At 44.0% G+C, this 17,189-nt stretch overlaps 1 protein-coding gene across 1 annotated transcript in view; it reads left to right on the top strand.

The window, feature by feature from the left end:
* Positions 1-17,189, top strand: part of kif19 (kinesin family member 19) — a 74,510-nt gene that overhangs the window by 25,819 nt on the left and 31,502 nt on the right. Inside the window, exon 3 of the mRNA XM_024146201.2 lies at positions 12,938-13,136. Coding sequence (XP_024001969.1) covers positions 12,938-13,136 — 199 coding nt within the window. The remainder of the gene's footprint in view (positions 1-12,937; positions 13,137-17,189) is intronic.

Here is a 17,189-nt window from a genome sequence, read left to right as displayed (position 1 = left end):
TTACACACTGCTTCAGACATCTGCTGGGCCTGAGATCTTCTGTGTGGTGTGAGTTACATCTCCCAGTCCCAGACCCCTCTTTCCAGGGGACCCCCAGGCCTGCAAGTAGTACAGATGGCCCCTAGTAGCAGGCCAGCCCACCCCACTCCAGCACAGCCCACCCCACCGGCCCCTATTAGCCTAATAGCAACAGGTGTGTGTAGGGCGTGCCTATGAGGGGTAGACAGGCTCCTCGCCCTGCTGCCATGGCAACCGCACTGTCGCCAAAGGACATGGATTAAAAGGGACAGTGTATCTAGGGAAAATATAAGCACAGGCAGGTACAGACACACGCGCACACACGCTTAGACACACACACTTACACGCTCAGACACACGCAGGCACACACACTAAAGCAAGTAAACAACCTTTATCTCTGCCCTACATTCACAGCCCTGACCTATAGACACACAAACAAGCACTAAACCATACATACGTACATCAGAAAACATAAACTCACACAATTCCAGACCACATATAACATATACAACACATGAACTGGGACAGTCACTCGTGATACATGTATAGACATGGTGTTGTTATGGTAGTGTAGCTCTGGCTCAATCTCTATGACCAGTGACCCTCTGTCTTCTATAAATCTTCTATAAATAATTTCTACCAGCATTCTATACCTTGTCATGTGGATGGCTTCTACCACAGATGATGCGTCTGAATACATACTATCATCAATATAGTATGAAGGTCTGTCTTGGCAGGTGGTAAATATATTGTCCTCTACATTAAAATATTTAACTTCTACATATCTCTCTTTCTCTTTCCCACTCGCCCTCTGTCTCTCTCTATGTGCCTCTCTTTCGCTCTCGCTCTTTCTTTCTCTCTCGCTCTCTTTCTCTCTCCCTTTCTGTCTCTCTCTCTCGCTCTGTCTCTGTCTCTCTCTATGTCTATCTTTCTCTCTCACTCTTTCTCTTTGTTAATGATGGTTGTGTTTCCTGTCTAGTGGTGTTGGGCTCAGAGGACCGTACAATTAAGTCTGATTGTGTCCTTTGCTCCCTGCCTCTGTGCCTGGGAGATAATCCTCTTGTTAGTGTAGAACTGGGCCGGAGGTGAGTCTGATAATGGTATACTGGCCGTGGTGGGCCGTGCCTGGCTGCCTGCACAACTCCTGCACCACGCACCTCCATCAGGCGTCTTACTACTAACTCATCTGTCCCAGAACACAATGGGTTTAGGAACATCCCCAAACTCATCTTTTAAAGCACGCACCTCTGTCAGTTCAAGAATAGGCCTAGAGGGAAGGGATGAGATCCTAACTAATCTGTCCCAGTCACAATGTTGTCAGGAACTATTTTTGGCCAATGTCACGCTATTCTAATTTTCTGACGCCTGTAATGTTAGAGTTTTATTGACAAATCACCTTTTATTCTATTCTATTGTAGTTGGATTAGGGCATAAAATAGTCAGCAGCTGTCTCAGTGACTCGTTGACTTTTGGTGCTGGTTACGCACACCTCTCCACTGTCGCCCATCTTGGCACGGTGTGTGCCTGGAACCCGATAGTGGAGCGAGGGAGACAGAGAGAGAGAGCGGGAAGAGAGCGATATAGAGAGAGTGTAGGAGAGAGAGAGAAGAGGGAGAAATATCCACATGAAAAAATACTAAGTATACTATGGTAAAAATACTACAGCATTTACTGTAGTGTTTTTGCGGACTTTACTGTAGTATTTACTGTAGTGTTTACTGTAGTATACTGTAGTATTTACAGTTAATTGTAGTATAAATACTGTAGTAAAATAACTATAGTATGTACTATAGTAATTAATATAGTGTTTTTGCAGATTGTATTATACTGTAGTATTTACTGTAGTGTTTTTGTGGACTGTAGTATAATATAGTATTTACTGTAGCATTCCAGGCACTACTGTAGTATTTACTTTAGTGTTTTGTTTTAATATCTTTGACATAGAGGTGGAGGCGTTCTCCTTATGGAAACCTACTGGATAGATACTAAAATAGTAAATGTTCCATAACCCGTAGGACTGGGTTCTGAATGGATAGTTTGGCGCTTTTGTTATTTTCTATAACCATTAGGGAACACAATATGGTCTATACTCGGCATGTAGGTTTCCCACTTATGGGTGGCACAAATTGCGATATGGGAGAAGGGAATGGCAGGGTATATGCAAATTAAATACTGTAGTATTTGCGTTTTTGCAGACGGTAGTGTTTTTGCGGACATTACTGTAGTATTTACTAGTGGMTTTTTTTGAGGATAGTAATATAGTAAGTACTACACCTGATCGAGGGATAATACTGTAAAAGCTAGAAGTTAAGTATAACTATAAGAAATCTAAGATGTGTCAAATAAATTATATGTATTTGGTTTGCTAACTTGCTAGCTAAGTGTCTAGATGTCAAGATCAAGCTTCTTGGTTATAGCAGATACATTCAATCCCCTCCTGGATCAAGATCCCTGATGCCAAAAGATCCCTGATTTTTATTTTTATAGTGCCCCTTGTGTGCACTTCCGGTAATACCGTATACCCCGGTATGGTAAAGAAACCCAACCCTATATTCTATAGTAAACTATATTCATGTTTCATGTGGGTAAGGAGAAAGAGAGAGAGAGTCGGTGAGAGAGAGAGAAGTAGAGAGGCAGGTGAAACCTCACCACACCCAGGCGTTAAATTATGAATCTGCAGTACGGTGGCGGTGGTAGCAGAGCAGTGTGGGCAACACGGCAAGCAGCGCGCCAATCAGCTCGATGGCCAACCGAACAGAAGTCTCCCCTTAAAGACTTTAGACCAGTGAGCCCTGTTGATTAGAAACCCTATCAGGCTTAGAGGACTTGGATGAGACTCTCAAGCCAACATGGCTTTTTATAGCATTTAAATAACACCATCCAACTAATTGGTTTCATGTCGCCGCATAAGCAGGCTGTCGTTTTGACTTTGGGACGGGTGATAGTTGAGGACAGGGCCATGAATATTTAAAAGACTTAGCGTAGCCGCTGGCTCTATATTTGTAGATCCCCAGTGTCTGAATTCACGCTCTGGACGTTTGTTTTGTCATCTATCATTCGTGTTGACTCTCTAGGCTGCATCCAGTGTGAAGTGGTTTTACCATGTGATGTACATTGAGGTGCTGGAAAAACATCATGATTAAAACAGATGATGAAGAAAATTCCATCCGCGTCCCAAATGACACCCTATTTCCCATATAGGGCCCATAGTACTCTGGTCAAAAGTAGTTCACTGCATAGGGAAATGGGTGCCATTTGGGATGCAGGCGCCATGTTTACCAGAACCATCGAGCAGGAAATTGCTTTTGGTTTCCCCGGCCTCTGCGGTCGGCCAGTGTTTCGATCCATCAGTCTCAGGTCTCGTGTCCTGCATGTGTCCAGGCTCAGTTCACTCATTTGGACCCATGAATTAGTCAGAAGAAGGGAAAACAACTGCCCCAAGCCACAATGTCAAATGGACGTTCTTGGTGCCATGGAAAATCAGACCCTGCCATCTTCTCTCTTTGCCCTCAACCCATACTGGACTGGACTGCAAGCACGGATGGGCAAAAATTACAAAATACAATTACAAAATACCATAAAGATCAATGTATCAAAATAATCTACAAAATAATTKTATTTTAAAATGTATTTAATTAAAACACATATTTTGTATTTTAAAATACAGAAATGCATTTGCAAGTAGCCAGACTGAACAGCAACAACGTTGTCAGTAACCGTTACAGGAACGTTTTACTTGCTATGACTGGGATATGTTGTTGTTTAACAACCTTAGTTGAGCAAAGCACTCTGGATAAACAGGTCTGCTAATTGACCAAAATGTATATGTGAAAATGAACATGCATATTGTGTGTAGATAGATGAGAAAAATAATCTATTTAATCCATTTTGAATTCAGGCTGTAACACAACAAAATGTGGAATAAGTCAAGGGGTTTGAATACTTCACGAATGCACTGTACTGTCTATCCCCTGCCCCTTTGTTTTTACACTGCTCCTGCTCGCTGTTTATTATCTATGCATAGTCACTGTACTGTCTATCCCCTGCCCCTTTGTTTTTACACTGCTCCTGCTCGCTGTTTATTATCTATGCATAGTCACTGTACACTTTATGTACAAATTACCTTGACTAACTGGTACCCTCGCACATTGACTCGGTACCGGTACCACCTTTATATAGCCTCGTTATTGTTATTTATTGTGTTACTTTTAAAGAATGTATCTTTTTTTACTTTAGTTTATTTAGTAAATATTTTCTTAACTCTATTGTTGGTTAAGGGCTTGTAAGTAAGCATTTCACGGTAAGGTCTACACCTGTTGTATTCGGCGCATGTGACAAATACATTTTTCATTTTTACATAAACATTTATATTTAGTTAATTTAGCAGACGCTTTTATCACATCATAGTTGTCGGGTCTGGACTATCATTAAATGTGATGACTGTTATTTTATCAAATCAAGTCTCTATGTGTAATTATTATTACATGATTAAACTAATCATGTGAACTTTAATTAACTAGGAAGTCGGGGCACCATGGGAAAATGTTTATAGAGTCTCTATTTCCCCAATCGACTCTTCAGATATTTTCATATCTTATCGATTAGTCTTCTATTAATGTATCATTATTACCTCATCAGGCTCATTACTGAATGTCGCAAACCCTTGGATATCTGCACGACCCTAGCCTCCATAATGAATCAGCGATAAACAAATTGGCTTAATTATTTATTTACTAACTAACTAAACAAATCACAGAAATACATAAACAAACAATATAGTTATTGGTTACTAACACAACGCATTGATGAGTCCCTAGTGGGCTAAAACGGTATGACGGCTTGTAGATAATGGAAAGGGGTGGGGACAGATAAAAAGAAGGAAAGACAAAATGGATTCACTACACACAGTTGATAATTATATCCATTGACATGCTAATCCTTTGCACTTGAACGGCCGCTCATTCGAAAATAATTGCAATGTATATATTTAGGCCCGTATGTCGTCGTTGTCTTCTCTGTTGGAATCGCTGGTCCGTCAGCTGGAGAGTCAGTTCATCAGAGAGTCTCTGGTTAACTTCCCCAGAAGTCACAATGTCTTTCATGGTTGTAGCTTTCTCAGCGGCTCTGGATAGGGTCTGTTGTAATGGATATGTCAGGCGTACAGATGGTCGTTGCATAGATAGATGCTTCCGCGGTTGTCGTAATTCTACGTCTAGGATTTGCTRTTATTCTGTAGTGATCGATAGTCTCAGAGTTGAACCATTTCCAGCTGTGTAGCCAACAKTACACGCTGTCTGGTCTCCTGGGACTCCTATAGAGCTGTAGTTTTTAACCATTTCAACATGTAGCGTCAGCTCCATATTTTATGGTCTAATGTAAATTTAGTCAGGAGTGGGTTTTATACACTTCTGAGAAAAGGYCGGCCCATGACGCCAATGTAACGTCTATYCTCACATGGGCGTGGRCACTGATTTMGTTAKCTTTATATGAAAACCCATATTTTCTCATTTAGAAGGTTAACATCACATTACATCTTTTCACAAATAGTGTCATGTTTAATAACAAACGTTTCACAATATTTWGATGTAAACCCCATAATTAAGAAMTGTACACAACCAAAGACACAGTAATGTATGTTTCCTGTCCTTCATGAGATCACCAAATGAAACACACTCATCGTGACTGTCCCTTAAGTGTCCACGGACCYCTCCCACATTCTCAAAAATAGAYATATTGTTTTAATTATTCAAACTTTTGATGTCCAAGGGTCTCTCTGTGTTRCATAGTTTACATTCCACGCTCAAACACTACAGAGCATAGAGGCAGCGTATTTTATGACTGCTATAAAACAGCTGACTTCCCGCTCTGCCCCTCTACGAGAGAGAGCACGCTGTAGAGTGGACCTAGTGTAACCTGATCCTTCAGATCATCACAGGAGAGTTATGACATAGTGCTATCAGACTTCTGATTCCAACGCAGGCTTGAAAAGGGAGCCACGAACTGAACTCAGACCTGTGTTCTTTATAAGAGCCTGTTATTGTTAATATGACAGTAATGGAACATGGATCGCGAGCAGAGCAACAACACCGTCATTGTTCTTTTAAATAAACACTGCTGGTTGTTCCCAGGTAATGCAGTGAGTCACCTTGTGAACCTTGTTGGAGGTGGACTGAGGTCCATGACTCCAATTGAGGAGCTAGAGCTGCTTTTGTCTTATATTCTGGCATCCAGTTATGTGTGTCAGATTGCATTCAACGTACTACTTAGAACGCACACTACTTAGAAAGCATGCCCAATGTATTGCTTAATTKTAAGTAGTGTGCAAGTACTGCCGTTGGAACAAGTGCATGCCTAGTTTCACAGCCATCTGGGCCCACTGGCACCATACTGCAGGTCTCCTTATCAGCTGCCTTAACAACAGTCACCCTACAGAAGATGCCATGCCCTGCCAGCAGCTGTCATGCATTACCAGGCGAGGTGGGGTAACAGGGTAACCAGGTAACCTAAGGAACAAAGGCAACAGATGCGAGAGGTGTGCAATCATCCCGATTGGCCTTAAAGGGTGTTCCTTAGCATAGGCACACACACACACACACGTGCTACTGTACTAAACACACTCTGGTCTAAGAACATCCTTGGATGCACACCAGAACCTCTCTTGAACAAAAGACATGATACTTTATATGCTCGCTGATGCCTACTGAAACACCCACATGGACACGCACACAGCCTTGCCTGCCAGGTACAGTAGAAGGTGCTGCCAGCCTGTCTGACCAAAGTAGAGCAGAGCAGAGCTCTCAGACAGATAGGTTGAAGTACATCAAGGCCAGAGCCATCTCTCTTCTGTCCTATGTCATCTCCACCCCACGCACGCAKGCATGCACACACACAACGCATTAGTTCTGTCAAGTTGTTGGTGAGGACACCAGACCGATGCGGTTCTGTAGGTTACTGAGTGTCTCTGACCCTGGCTAGAGAGAAGAGAAGAAGAGCTCCTGGTTTACAATACAATACTATGTTTCCTGAGAAACGTGATTCTCCCTCCCCTCCTCTCATTCTCCCTCCCCTCCTCTCTTCCCTCCCCATCTCTTACCTCTCTCCTCTCTTCTGTTTGCTGATTACGTCTCTGTGCGTGTGTTTTGTTCCCTCTTTCTCTGTGTAATTGTACGCTTTTAAAAGTCAGATTTCTCCTCTTGAATTTCAATCAAGAGGCTTCAAAGTGAGCGGCTCCATGACTGAGGGGTCATTAAACAGGGCTATGCTGTGCTGGGGATACTAGACCAGACCCAGGCCATTCAGTCACACACACACACACGCACGCACGCCACGCACGCACGCACGCACGCACGCACGCACGCACGGCACGCACGCACACACACACACACACACACACACACACACACACACACACACACACACGCACAAGGAGACAGACACACAAACACTGTCCTGAAACTAAAGGCCCTCTCTCCAGCCATTCAGAGCTGGACATGAACAGAACAGTCTATTTAAACCCGGAACGCACCACAACATCCAGTAGTCCTGAAGTCTACTCAAAAACGTGAGTGACATCAAGACAATGTTTAAATATTCACCAGAGTGTCCAACTGACTCCTCAGCTTTGACCGACTCCTCTGCTGACGAACAGAGCTCTGGGGAGATAGCTAAGTCTCCCAGACCACCACTTAGTGAAGTGATTAATGTTTGCAATACTATATAGGTCTTTCCCCTGAGTTGTCATTATTATTACAGTTATTACATTCTGACACTGTGCCACTGTGCGGTGCCCCTGTGGATGGACTCTGAATAGAGCCAGCAGGGAGAGCCAGGCGGACTCTGAATAGACCTGAGTATGGCTTGCCGGTGGGTAAAGATAGTGGACGATGGTGCCAGACATCAATCATCAGACAGTCTGGTTGAGTCCCAAATGTCATCCTGTACCATATACAGTGCATTCGGAAAGTATTCAGAACCCTTGACTTTTTCCACGTTTTATTACGTTACAGTCTTATTCTAAAATGTATTAAATTGTTTTTTRCCCTCATCAATCTACACACAATACCCCATAATGACAAAGCAAAAACTGTTTGTTTTTGAAAATTTTTGCAAATGTATTAAAACAAAAAAACAGTAATATCTTACATAAGTACTCAGTACTTTGTTGAAGGACCTTTGGCAGAGATTACAGCCTCAAGTCTTTTTGGGTATGACGCTACAAGCTTGGCACACCTGTATTTCGGGAGTTTCTCCAATTCTTCTCTGCAGATCCTCTTAAGCTGTGTCAAGTTGGATGGGGAGCGTCGCTGCACAGCTATTTTAAGGTCTCTCCAGAGATGTTCAATTGGATTCAAGTCCGGGCTCTGGCTCGGCCACTCAAGGGCATTCAGAGACTTGTCCCGAAGCCACTCCTGCATTGTCTTGGCTGTGTGCTCTGGAGCAGGTTTTCATCAAGGATCTCTCTGTACTTTGCTCCGTTTATCTTGCCGTCGATCCTGACTGGTCTCCCAGTKCCAGCCGCTGAAAAACATCCCCACAGCATGATGCTGCCACCACCATGCTTCACCGTAGGGATGGTGCCAGGTTTCCTCCAGACGTGACGCTTGGCATTCAGGCCAAAGAGTTCAATCTTGGTTTCATCAGACCAGAAAATCTTGTTTCTCATGGTCTGAGAGTCCTTCAGGTGCCTTTTGGCAAAATCTTCAAGCGGGCTGTCATGTGCCTTTTACTGAGAAGAGGCTTCCATCAGGCTACGCTACCATAAAGGCCTGCTTGGTGGAYTGCTGCAGAGATGGTTGTCCTTCTGGAAGGTTGTCCCATCTTCAGAGAGGAACTCTGGAGCTCTGTGAGTATGACCATCAGGTTCTTGGCCTCCTCCCTGACCAAGGCCCTTCTCCCTCGATTGATCAGTTTGGCCTGTTGGCCAGCTCTAGGAAGAGTCTTCGTGGTTCCAAACTTCTTCCATTTAAGAATGATGAGGCCACTGTGTTCTTGGGGATCTTCAATGCTGCAGAAATGTTTTGGTACCCTTCCCCATATCTGTGTCTCGACACAATGCTGTCTCGGAGCTCTACGGACAGTTCCTTCAACCTCATTGCTTGGTTTTTACTCTGACATGCACTGTCAACTGTGGGACCTTATATAGACAGGTGTGTGTGCCTTTCCAAATCATGTCCAATCAATTGAATTTACCACAGGTAGACTCCAATCAAGTTGTAGAAACATCTCAAGGATGATCAATGGAAACAGGATGTACCTGAGCTCAATTTCGAGTCTCATAACAAAGGGTCTGAATACTTATGTAAGTAAAGTATTTCGCTTTGTTGTCATGGGGTATTCTGTGTAGATTGATGAGGATTCTTTTTACATTTAATACATTTGACAATAAGGCTGAAACGTAACAAAATGTGTAAAATGTCAAGGGGTCTGAACACTTTCCGAATGCACTGTATAGTGCACTACTTTTGACCAGGGTCCTATGGGTGCACTAGGGAATAGGGGGAATTGGGACGTAGACTGCGTGGGTGTGGAGGGGCACGGTGGCACTCAGGACTCTATCTACCCCACAGTAGGCCCTTTGTATCTCCAGCTGCAGATGGATAAAAGGCCCTGTTTAAACCATCAGACCCCCGGATCTAACTGCTGCTGCGCCCGTCAGTTTCTCTTCACCACTTTAATTACCTGCACAGTAGAGGCGGCCGTTGATACCTTAATTGGGGAGAACGGGCTCATAGTAAAAGCTGAAACTGAATAAATGGAATGGTATGAAACACATGGTTTCCATGTGATTGATACCATTCCATTTACTCCATTCCAGCCATTATTATGAACCTTCCTCCCCTCAGCAGCCTCCTGTGCTGCACAGAGCTGGGTAACTGTCAGCCATTACGGTGCTCACAGTCATACTGTGGCAGATGGCAGCAGAAGTGAGAGAGGAGTAAGCAACCCAGCACTGTGTAAATAGTGGGCTGAACTACACTCCAATGTATTTTGTAACAAGATACTTTTGAAAGATGTAATTTGTATTGGGCGGAACTAAATTCCAATGCGTATTTCAATTACTTCTGATTATTTTGTATGTTGTATTACACTGGGCTGAACTACACTCCAATGTATTTTGTTACAAGATACTTTCGAAAATACTTCATTTGTATTTTCAAAATACAACATATTTTTCTATACCATTACTTTAAAGTAGTTCGCCATTTTGTGGCCCTCTTTCACCCTACATTGATGTCTAAAGTATGATGGCACTGTCACGCCTTGACCCTTAGAGATCCTTTTTATGTTCTATTTGGTTTGGTCAGGGTGTGATTTGGGGTGGGTATTCTATGTTCTTTCGTTCTATTATTTGTATTTCTATGTTTGGCCAGGATGGGTTCTCAATCAGGGACAGCTGTCTATCGTTGTCTCTTGATTAGGAACCTAACTTAGGTAGCCTTTTTCCCACCTGTCTTTGTGGGAAGTTGACTTTGTTTGTGGCACATTGCCTTAAGCTTCACGGTTTGTTTTGTAGTGTTTATTGTTTTGTTCGGTGTCTTTTCTAATAAAGAAAATGCGCTTTGGTCTCTCCTTTTGACGGCCGTGACAGAACTTCCCACCACCAAGGGACCAAGCAGCGTGATAAGGGGAGCCCGCTATCTGGAGAAATTGACATGGGAGGAGATACTGGACGGTAAGGGACCCGGGGGCAGGCTGGGGAGTATCGCCGTCCACGGGAGGAACTGGAGGCAGCGAAAGCAGAGCGCAGCGTTACGAGGGAACACGGCTAGCAAGGAAGACGAGAGGCCGCCCCCAAATTTTTCGAGCGTCGTACTGGTCAGGCACTGTGTTATGCGGTGGAGCGCACGGTGTCTCCAGTAAACGTTCTTAGCCAGTGCGCTACATTCCAGCTCCCCGCATCTGCCGGGCTAGGGTGAGCATCCAGCCAGGACGGGTTGTGCCAGCCCTGCTCTCCAGACCTCCAGTGCGCCTCCTCGGCCCAGTATATCCTGCGACGGCTCTGCGCACTGTGTCTCCGGTACGTCTGCACAGCCAGTGCGTCCTGTGCCAGCGCCCCGCATTTGCAGGTTGAAGATAACCACCCAGCCAGAACGGGTTGTGCAGGCTCTAAGCTCGAGACCTTCAGTGCGCCTCCACGCTCAGTGTATCTTTGCCTCTGCCAAGGACAAGGCCTCCTGTATGTCTCTCCATCCTGTTGATCCTGTGCAGCTACCACGTACCAGACTGCCCATACGTCTCCTACAACTCCAATGTTATGATCCATGCAAGAAAGCCTCAACAGTTGAATGAACGCGAGATCGTGCAGACAGCAAGACCTCCAGGAACAGCAGAAGCCCCAGTGATGATTCCCATGAGCAAAAGCCTCCAGTCTGATCCATAGCGCACGAAGCCAGTGATGTCCATGGCCAAAGCACCTGGATGTTAATCACAATGCCGTTTACCAATGTTGACCAGTAGAACGACCTCCAGTGATGTCCATGGGCACGATAGCCTCCAGTAGTATGATCATGGCAGCAAATTCTCCAGTGATGATCCATGGCAAGAATTCTCCAGTGATGATCCCATAGGCACAAAGGCCTCCAGTAAGATCATGCACTTAAGGCCTCCCAGACGACGGTCCCCAGTCCGACCGTCCAGCAACGATCTCCAGTCCGGGCCGCCCACACACGTCACGGTCCCAGTCCGGGGGTCTGCAGACAACGGACGCCCCGCCACCAAAGGTGCCACCCAAAGTGGCGCGCCAGGGTGAGCAGCGCCCAGTGGCAGGGCGGCGGTCCCGCACTCCTGAGTCCGCCACCGCGAAAGTAGATGGCCCACCCAAGACCCTCCCCTATTAGTTCATGGTTTTGCGCCGGAGTCCGCACCTTTGGTGGCGGGGGGGGGGAAGGGGGGGCGGACTGTCAGCCTGACCTTAGAGATCCTTTTTATGTCTCTATTTGGTTTGGTCAGGGTGTGATTTGGGGTGGGTATTCTATGTTCTTTCGTTCTATTATTTGTATTTCTATGTTTTGGCCAGGATGGGTTRTCAATCAGGGACAGCTGTCTATCGTTGTCTCTGATTGAGAACCATACTTAGGTGGCCCTTTTTCCCACCTGTCTTTGTGGGAAGTTGACTTTGTTTGTGGCACATTGCCTTAAGCATCACGATTTGTTTTGTATTGTTTATTGTTTTGTTCGGCGTCTTTTCTAATAAAAAGAAAATGTAAGCTGCGCTATGTTCTCCTCCTTTTGACGGCCGTGACGGGCACTATGGTGTGATAAGAGCATAAACTCAAGATCAATGACAATTCRCAGTGTGCTTTGCAGTTGTTCATTTTTACATATACATGTAGGTTATTTAGCAGACACTCTTATCACAACATAGTGTCATGAGACTTTTGATGCTGTTGTGGGGTGAAAGAGGGCCACAAAATTGTGAACCGCAATAAAGAAATGGTATAGAAAAGTATTTTGTATTTATAATATATAAATCACAGCTTTCGAAAGTATCTTGTTACAAAATACTTTGGAGTGTAGTTCAGCCCGTGGAATACAAATGACAAAATATAAAAATACGTATTTCAAATACATGTAACAGAAATACTGCCCTCCTCTGAACGTAGCTCAATAATCCAGCTTCAACAACCCAACCTGGCTTTGGCAATGGCTTGTCATGTGGCCCAACTGCAGGGTCAAAATAACCAAACGTGTTCTGTCCAATATTTACCCAAATTGAGTTTTGAGTGCATTTGCATATATTGGTGTGTAGTCACAAGCCCTGCCTCAGGGATAATTGCAGTCATTCTCTACTGACAGATTCATATAACAAAAAGTATTATTATATGTTATGCAATGATGTTTCTGTGGTATGATGACTAATCATTAAAATATCACTTTTCTCACTTTTCATCCCTCTCTCCTCCCTTCCTCTCTGCTGTAGATGGTGGTACTGATGGACCCCATGGAGGATCCAGATGATATCCTGCGTGCCAACCGTTCCCGGGAAAAGACCTATATGTTCGACGTAGCGTTTGACTACTCAGCCAACCAGGAGGAGGTGTACAGAGCCACGACCAAGGGCCTAATCGAAGGCCTCATATCTGGCTACAACGCCACCGTTTTCGCCTACGGACCCACAGGTTTGTCATAGCTGCCATATCCTCTATTCCAGTGGTTCCCAAGCGTTTTATAGTCCCGTACCACTTCAAACATTCAACCTTCAGCTGCGTACTCCCTCTAGCACCAGGTTCAGCGCACTCTCAAATGTTGTTTTTTGCCATCATTGTACGATACATTTATTAAACATAAGAATAATTGTGAGGTTTTGTCACAACCCGGCTCGTGGGAAGTGACTAAGAGCTCTTATAGGACCAGGGCATAAATAATAATATAATAATAATCAATCATTTTGATCTTTATTTAAACATCTTACATTGGGAATAACMCACCACTGGTTAATGAGAAGGGTGTGCTTGAAAGGATTCACAAAGCCCTGCAATGTTGGGTTGTATTGGAGTCTCAGTCTTAAATCATTTTCCACACACAGTCTGTGCCTGTATTTAGTTTTCATGCTAGTGAGGGCTGAGAATCCACTCTCACATAGTTACGTGGTTTCAAAGGGCATCATTGTCTTAACAACGCGATTTTCCAAGGCAGGATACTCTGAGCGCAGCCCAATCCAGAAATCTGGCAGTGGCTTCTGATTAAATTACATTTTCACAGAACCGCTTGTTGCAATTTCGATGAGGCTCTCTTGTTCAGATATTGGTAAATGGACTGGAGGCAGGGCATGAAAGGGATAACGAATCCAGTTGTTTGTGCCATCTGTTTCGGGAAAGTACCTGTGTAATTCCGCACTCAACTCACTCCGGTGCTTCGCTATATCACATTTGACATTGTCCGTAAGCTTGAGTTCATTTGCACACAAAAAAATCATACAATGATGGAAAGACCTGTGTGGTGTCCTTGTTAATGCAGACAGAGAAGAGCTCCAACTTCTTAATCATAGCCTCAATTTTCTCCCGCACATTGAATATAGTTGTGGAGAGTCCCTGTAATCCTAGATTCAGATCATTCAGGCGAGGAAAAACACCCAGATAGGCCAGTCGTGTGAGAATCTCGTCAACATGCAAATGGTCAGACAAGTGAAAATTATGGTCAGTAAAGAGAACTTTAAGCTCGTCTCTCAATTTAAAAAAACATGTCAATACTTTGCCCCTTGATAACCGGTGGACTTCTCTGTATGTTGTAAAAGCGTTACATGGTCGCTGCCCATATCATTACACAATGCAGAAAATACACGAGAGTTCAGGGGCTTTAACAAAGTTAATCATTTTCACTGTAGTGTCCAAAATGTCTTTCAAGCTGTCAGGCATTCTTTTGGCAGCAAGAGCCTCTCGGTGGATGCTGCAGTGTACCAAAGTGGCATCGGGAGCAACTGCTTGCACGCGCGTTACCACTCCACTATGTCTCCCTGTCATAGCTTTTGCGCCATCAGTACAGATACCAACACATCTTGACCACCATTTACTTTACCACCAGTACTTTAAACATATCCTCTCCTGTTTTCCTGGTTTCCAGTGGTTTGCAGAAGAGGGTCTCATCCTTAATTGACCCCACATAAATGTAACGGACATATACCAGGAGCTGTATCAGGCACGCCACGTCTGTTGACTCATCCAGCTGTAACGCATAGAATTCACTGGCTTGTATGCGAAACAGTAATTGTTTCAAAATATATCCTGCTGTGTCACTGATGCGTTGTGAAACAGTGTTGTTTGATGAAGGCTGTAATGAACACGATGGGAGACAGAGAGTTGGTTTCAAGCGCAGGGCGCAGCAGGTGTTTATTGTAAAGAACCACAGGAGGAGGCAGGTAGCTGGGTCCAGGGGCAGGCAGAAGGTCATACACATGGTGTCCAAAAGGGCAACAGTACAGGCAGGGAAAAGGCTAGTAACGTAGTCCGAGTGATCAGGCAATAAGTAGATAACAGGAAATCCGATAGGCTAAAGTACAGGCAGGGAATAGGCAAAAAGGCATCGTTAGTGAGGCAGTCAAAAACTATAATACACGGGAGGATTAAATCACGGGAAAAACAGAGCTCTGAAAGACGTGTGTCACAAAACAAACAATACCTCAGTGATGGGGTGCAAAGAACTGAACTAAATAGTGTGTGATAATGACATACAGGTGTGTGAACAGGTGATTAGAATACAAGTGATTGGTATCTGGAGAGTGAGCTGCGTTCAGGGGATCTACGTGTTTGAGGGTGTGAGTTGGAAGCAGACGTTACAAAGGCATTGTCTGTATAGTTTTTTGGGGCCTTTTCCCACCAGCATTGTCCCAAACATATCCGCTGCAGCAGGAAGAATTAAGTCCTCCACAATAGTATGGTACTTGCCTATCTTAGCCACTCGGTAGCTCACCATATAAGACGCTTCTAGCCCCTACTTATTAATGGAATCTTTTGCTTTTAAAGGTCTTACTACTCGAAAGTCGCTCAAAAATCTCCCGTGGATTATTTTTCAAATTGACATGTTTTGTTTCTAAATGTCTGCGCAAGAGTTGTGAGATAGTACTTTTGCACATATAACACACTGTGGCTGAGGAAAGGCACTTCTCCCAATATAAGTGAACCCCAAATCAATGTAGTTCTCATCATATTTGCGCCTCTTCGATGGTCCAACATCCCTGTCTGTGTAACGTTCGTCGTTGGGAGAAAGAGAGGAGGACCAAGGTGCAGCGTGGTAAGGATTCATTATCTCTTTTAATGAAAACGAATACTCGAACAAAAACAACAAAACAAGAGAACGAAACGAAACAGTCCTGAACGGTGAAAATACAAAACACAGAACAGAAAACAATCACCCACGAAACACAGGTGGAAAAAGGCTACCTAAGTATGATTCTCAATCAGAGACAACTAACGACACCTGCCTCTGATTGAGAACCATACCAGGCCAAACGCAAAACACAACATAGAAAAACGAACATAGACAACCCACCCAACTCACGCCCTGACCATACTAAAACAAAGACATAACAAAAGAACTAAGGTCAGAACGTGACAGTCTGTCATATTTGCGCCTCTTCGATGGTCCAACATCCCTGTCTTTCCCTGATAAGGGGGCAGCAGCTCTTTGGCTGTTGGATGTGCTCGTGGAAGCAGAACAACTTGTGTCGTTGACAGGTGCAGGTATAGTACTGCTGGTAGTAGCAGTACTGCRAGTAGAGCTGGTATGTGTCTCTTTAACCATTTATCTATTTTCAAGCAAACGGAATGAGCAGCAGCTACATTTGGCTACGTACAGACCATTAGTGGAATTCCCGCGAGAGAGTAACGGTTAATGTGATTGGATGTTAATTATTTGATTAGGCTATCTGTATTTGACATTGTGTTGTTATTTCGCTGAACACTAGATGGTTTAATTAGATTTTTGGCAGTGACACAAGGCTACTCAGGCGAGAAAAAAACCTCTGTAGCCCCATTGGAAAATATAAATGGACTGTTTGAAAATGTGAAGGAAAAAATATGTAATTTTTTTAATATATATTTTTTAATGTGAATCACATTTTTATTTGGTGTATCCCCACGGCATTGCGCGTACTTGGGGATACCTGCTCTATTTTAATTGCGTGCATGTGTGTGAATGCATGTGTGCATGTGTCCTTTGTCTTTGTGTGTGTTGTCCTCACCTACCACCCACTGGGTACCAGGGGAGAACATTACATAGGAAATAATCAGCCTGGGGGTTGATGATCCTGACTSCATGTATTTTTATCCAAGTTACTTATTATTATTTTGCTCATTACAGCCGTATAATCAAACTCATATAGTGCTATCTTCCTTTTCCACTTGATTAATCTGGTGGTTCTAGATTTTAATTAGTCTGATTTGTTACCATATGGACTTGGGAGGGGTGTTGTGTGTCATCTCTGAATCTGCTTTTAATAGGAACAGGAAATTGTGTCATAGGGAGCACCTGACTGCCAAGAAGCAGGGCTCAGACAGTCAGTCACTACCTAGAAAGACAAATACAACTGACCCAAAAGTAACTTCCCCTCCATCCCTTCCTCCCCCCCTCCCTCCTGCTGTCTGTCTCTCCCTGTAGACTCACCGCTTTTAATCTCTGCTCATCTCAAATTAAACTAATTAAACTCCATGTGTCACAGTCTTGTTGTCCTAAACAGA

The sequence above is a fragment of the Salvelinus sp. IW2-2015 genome, unplaced genomic scaffold, assembly GCF_002910315.2.
Source record: "Salvelinus sp. IW2-2015 unplaced genomic scaffold, ASM291031v2 Un_scaffold16323, whole genome shotgun sequence".
Lineage (NCBI taxonomy): Eukaryota > Metazoa > Chordata > Actinopteri > Salmoniformes > Salmonidae > Salvelinus > Salvelinus sp. IW2-2015.
The sequence above is the reverse complement of the archived record's forward strand: the minus strand, read 5'-3'. Positions and strand labels throughout refer to the sequence as shown.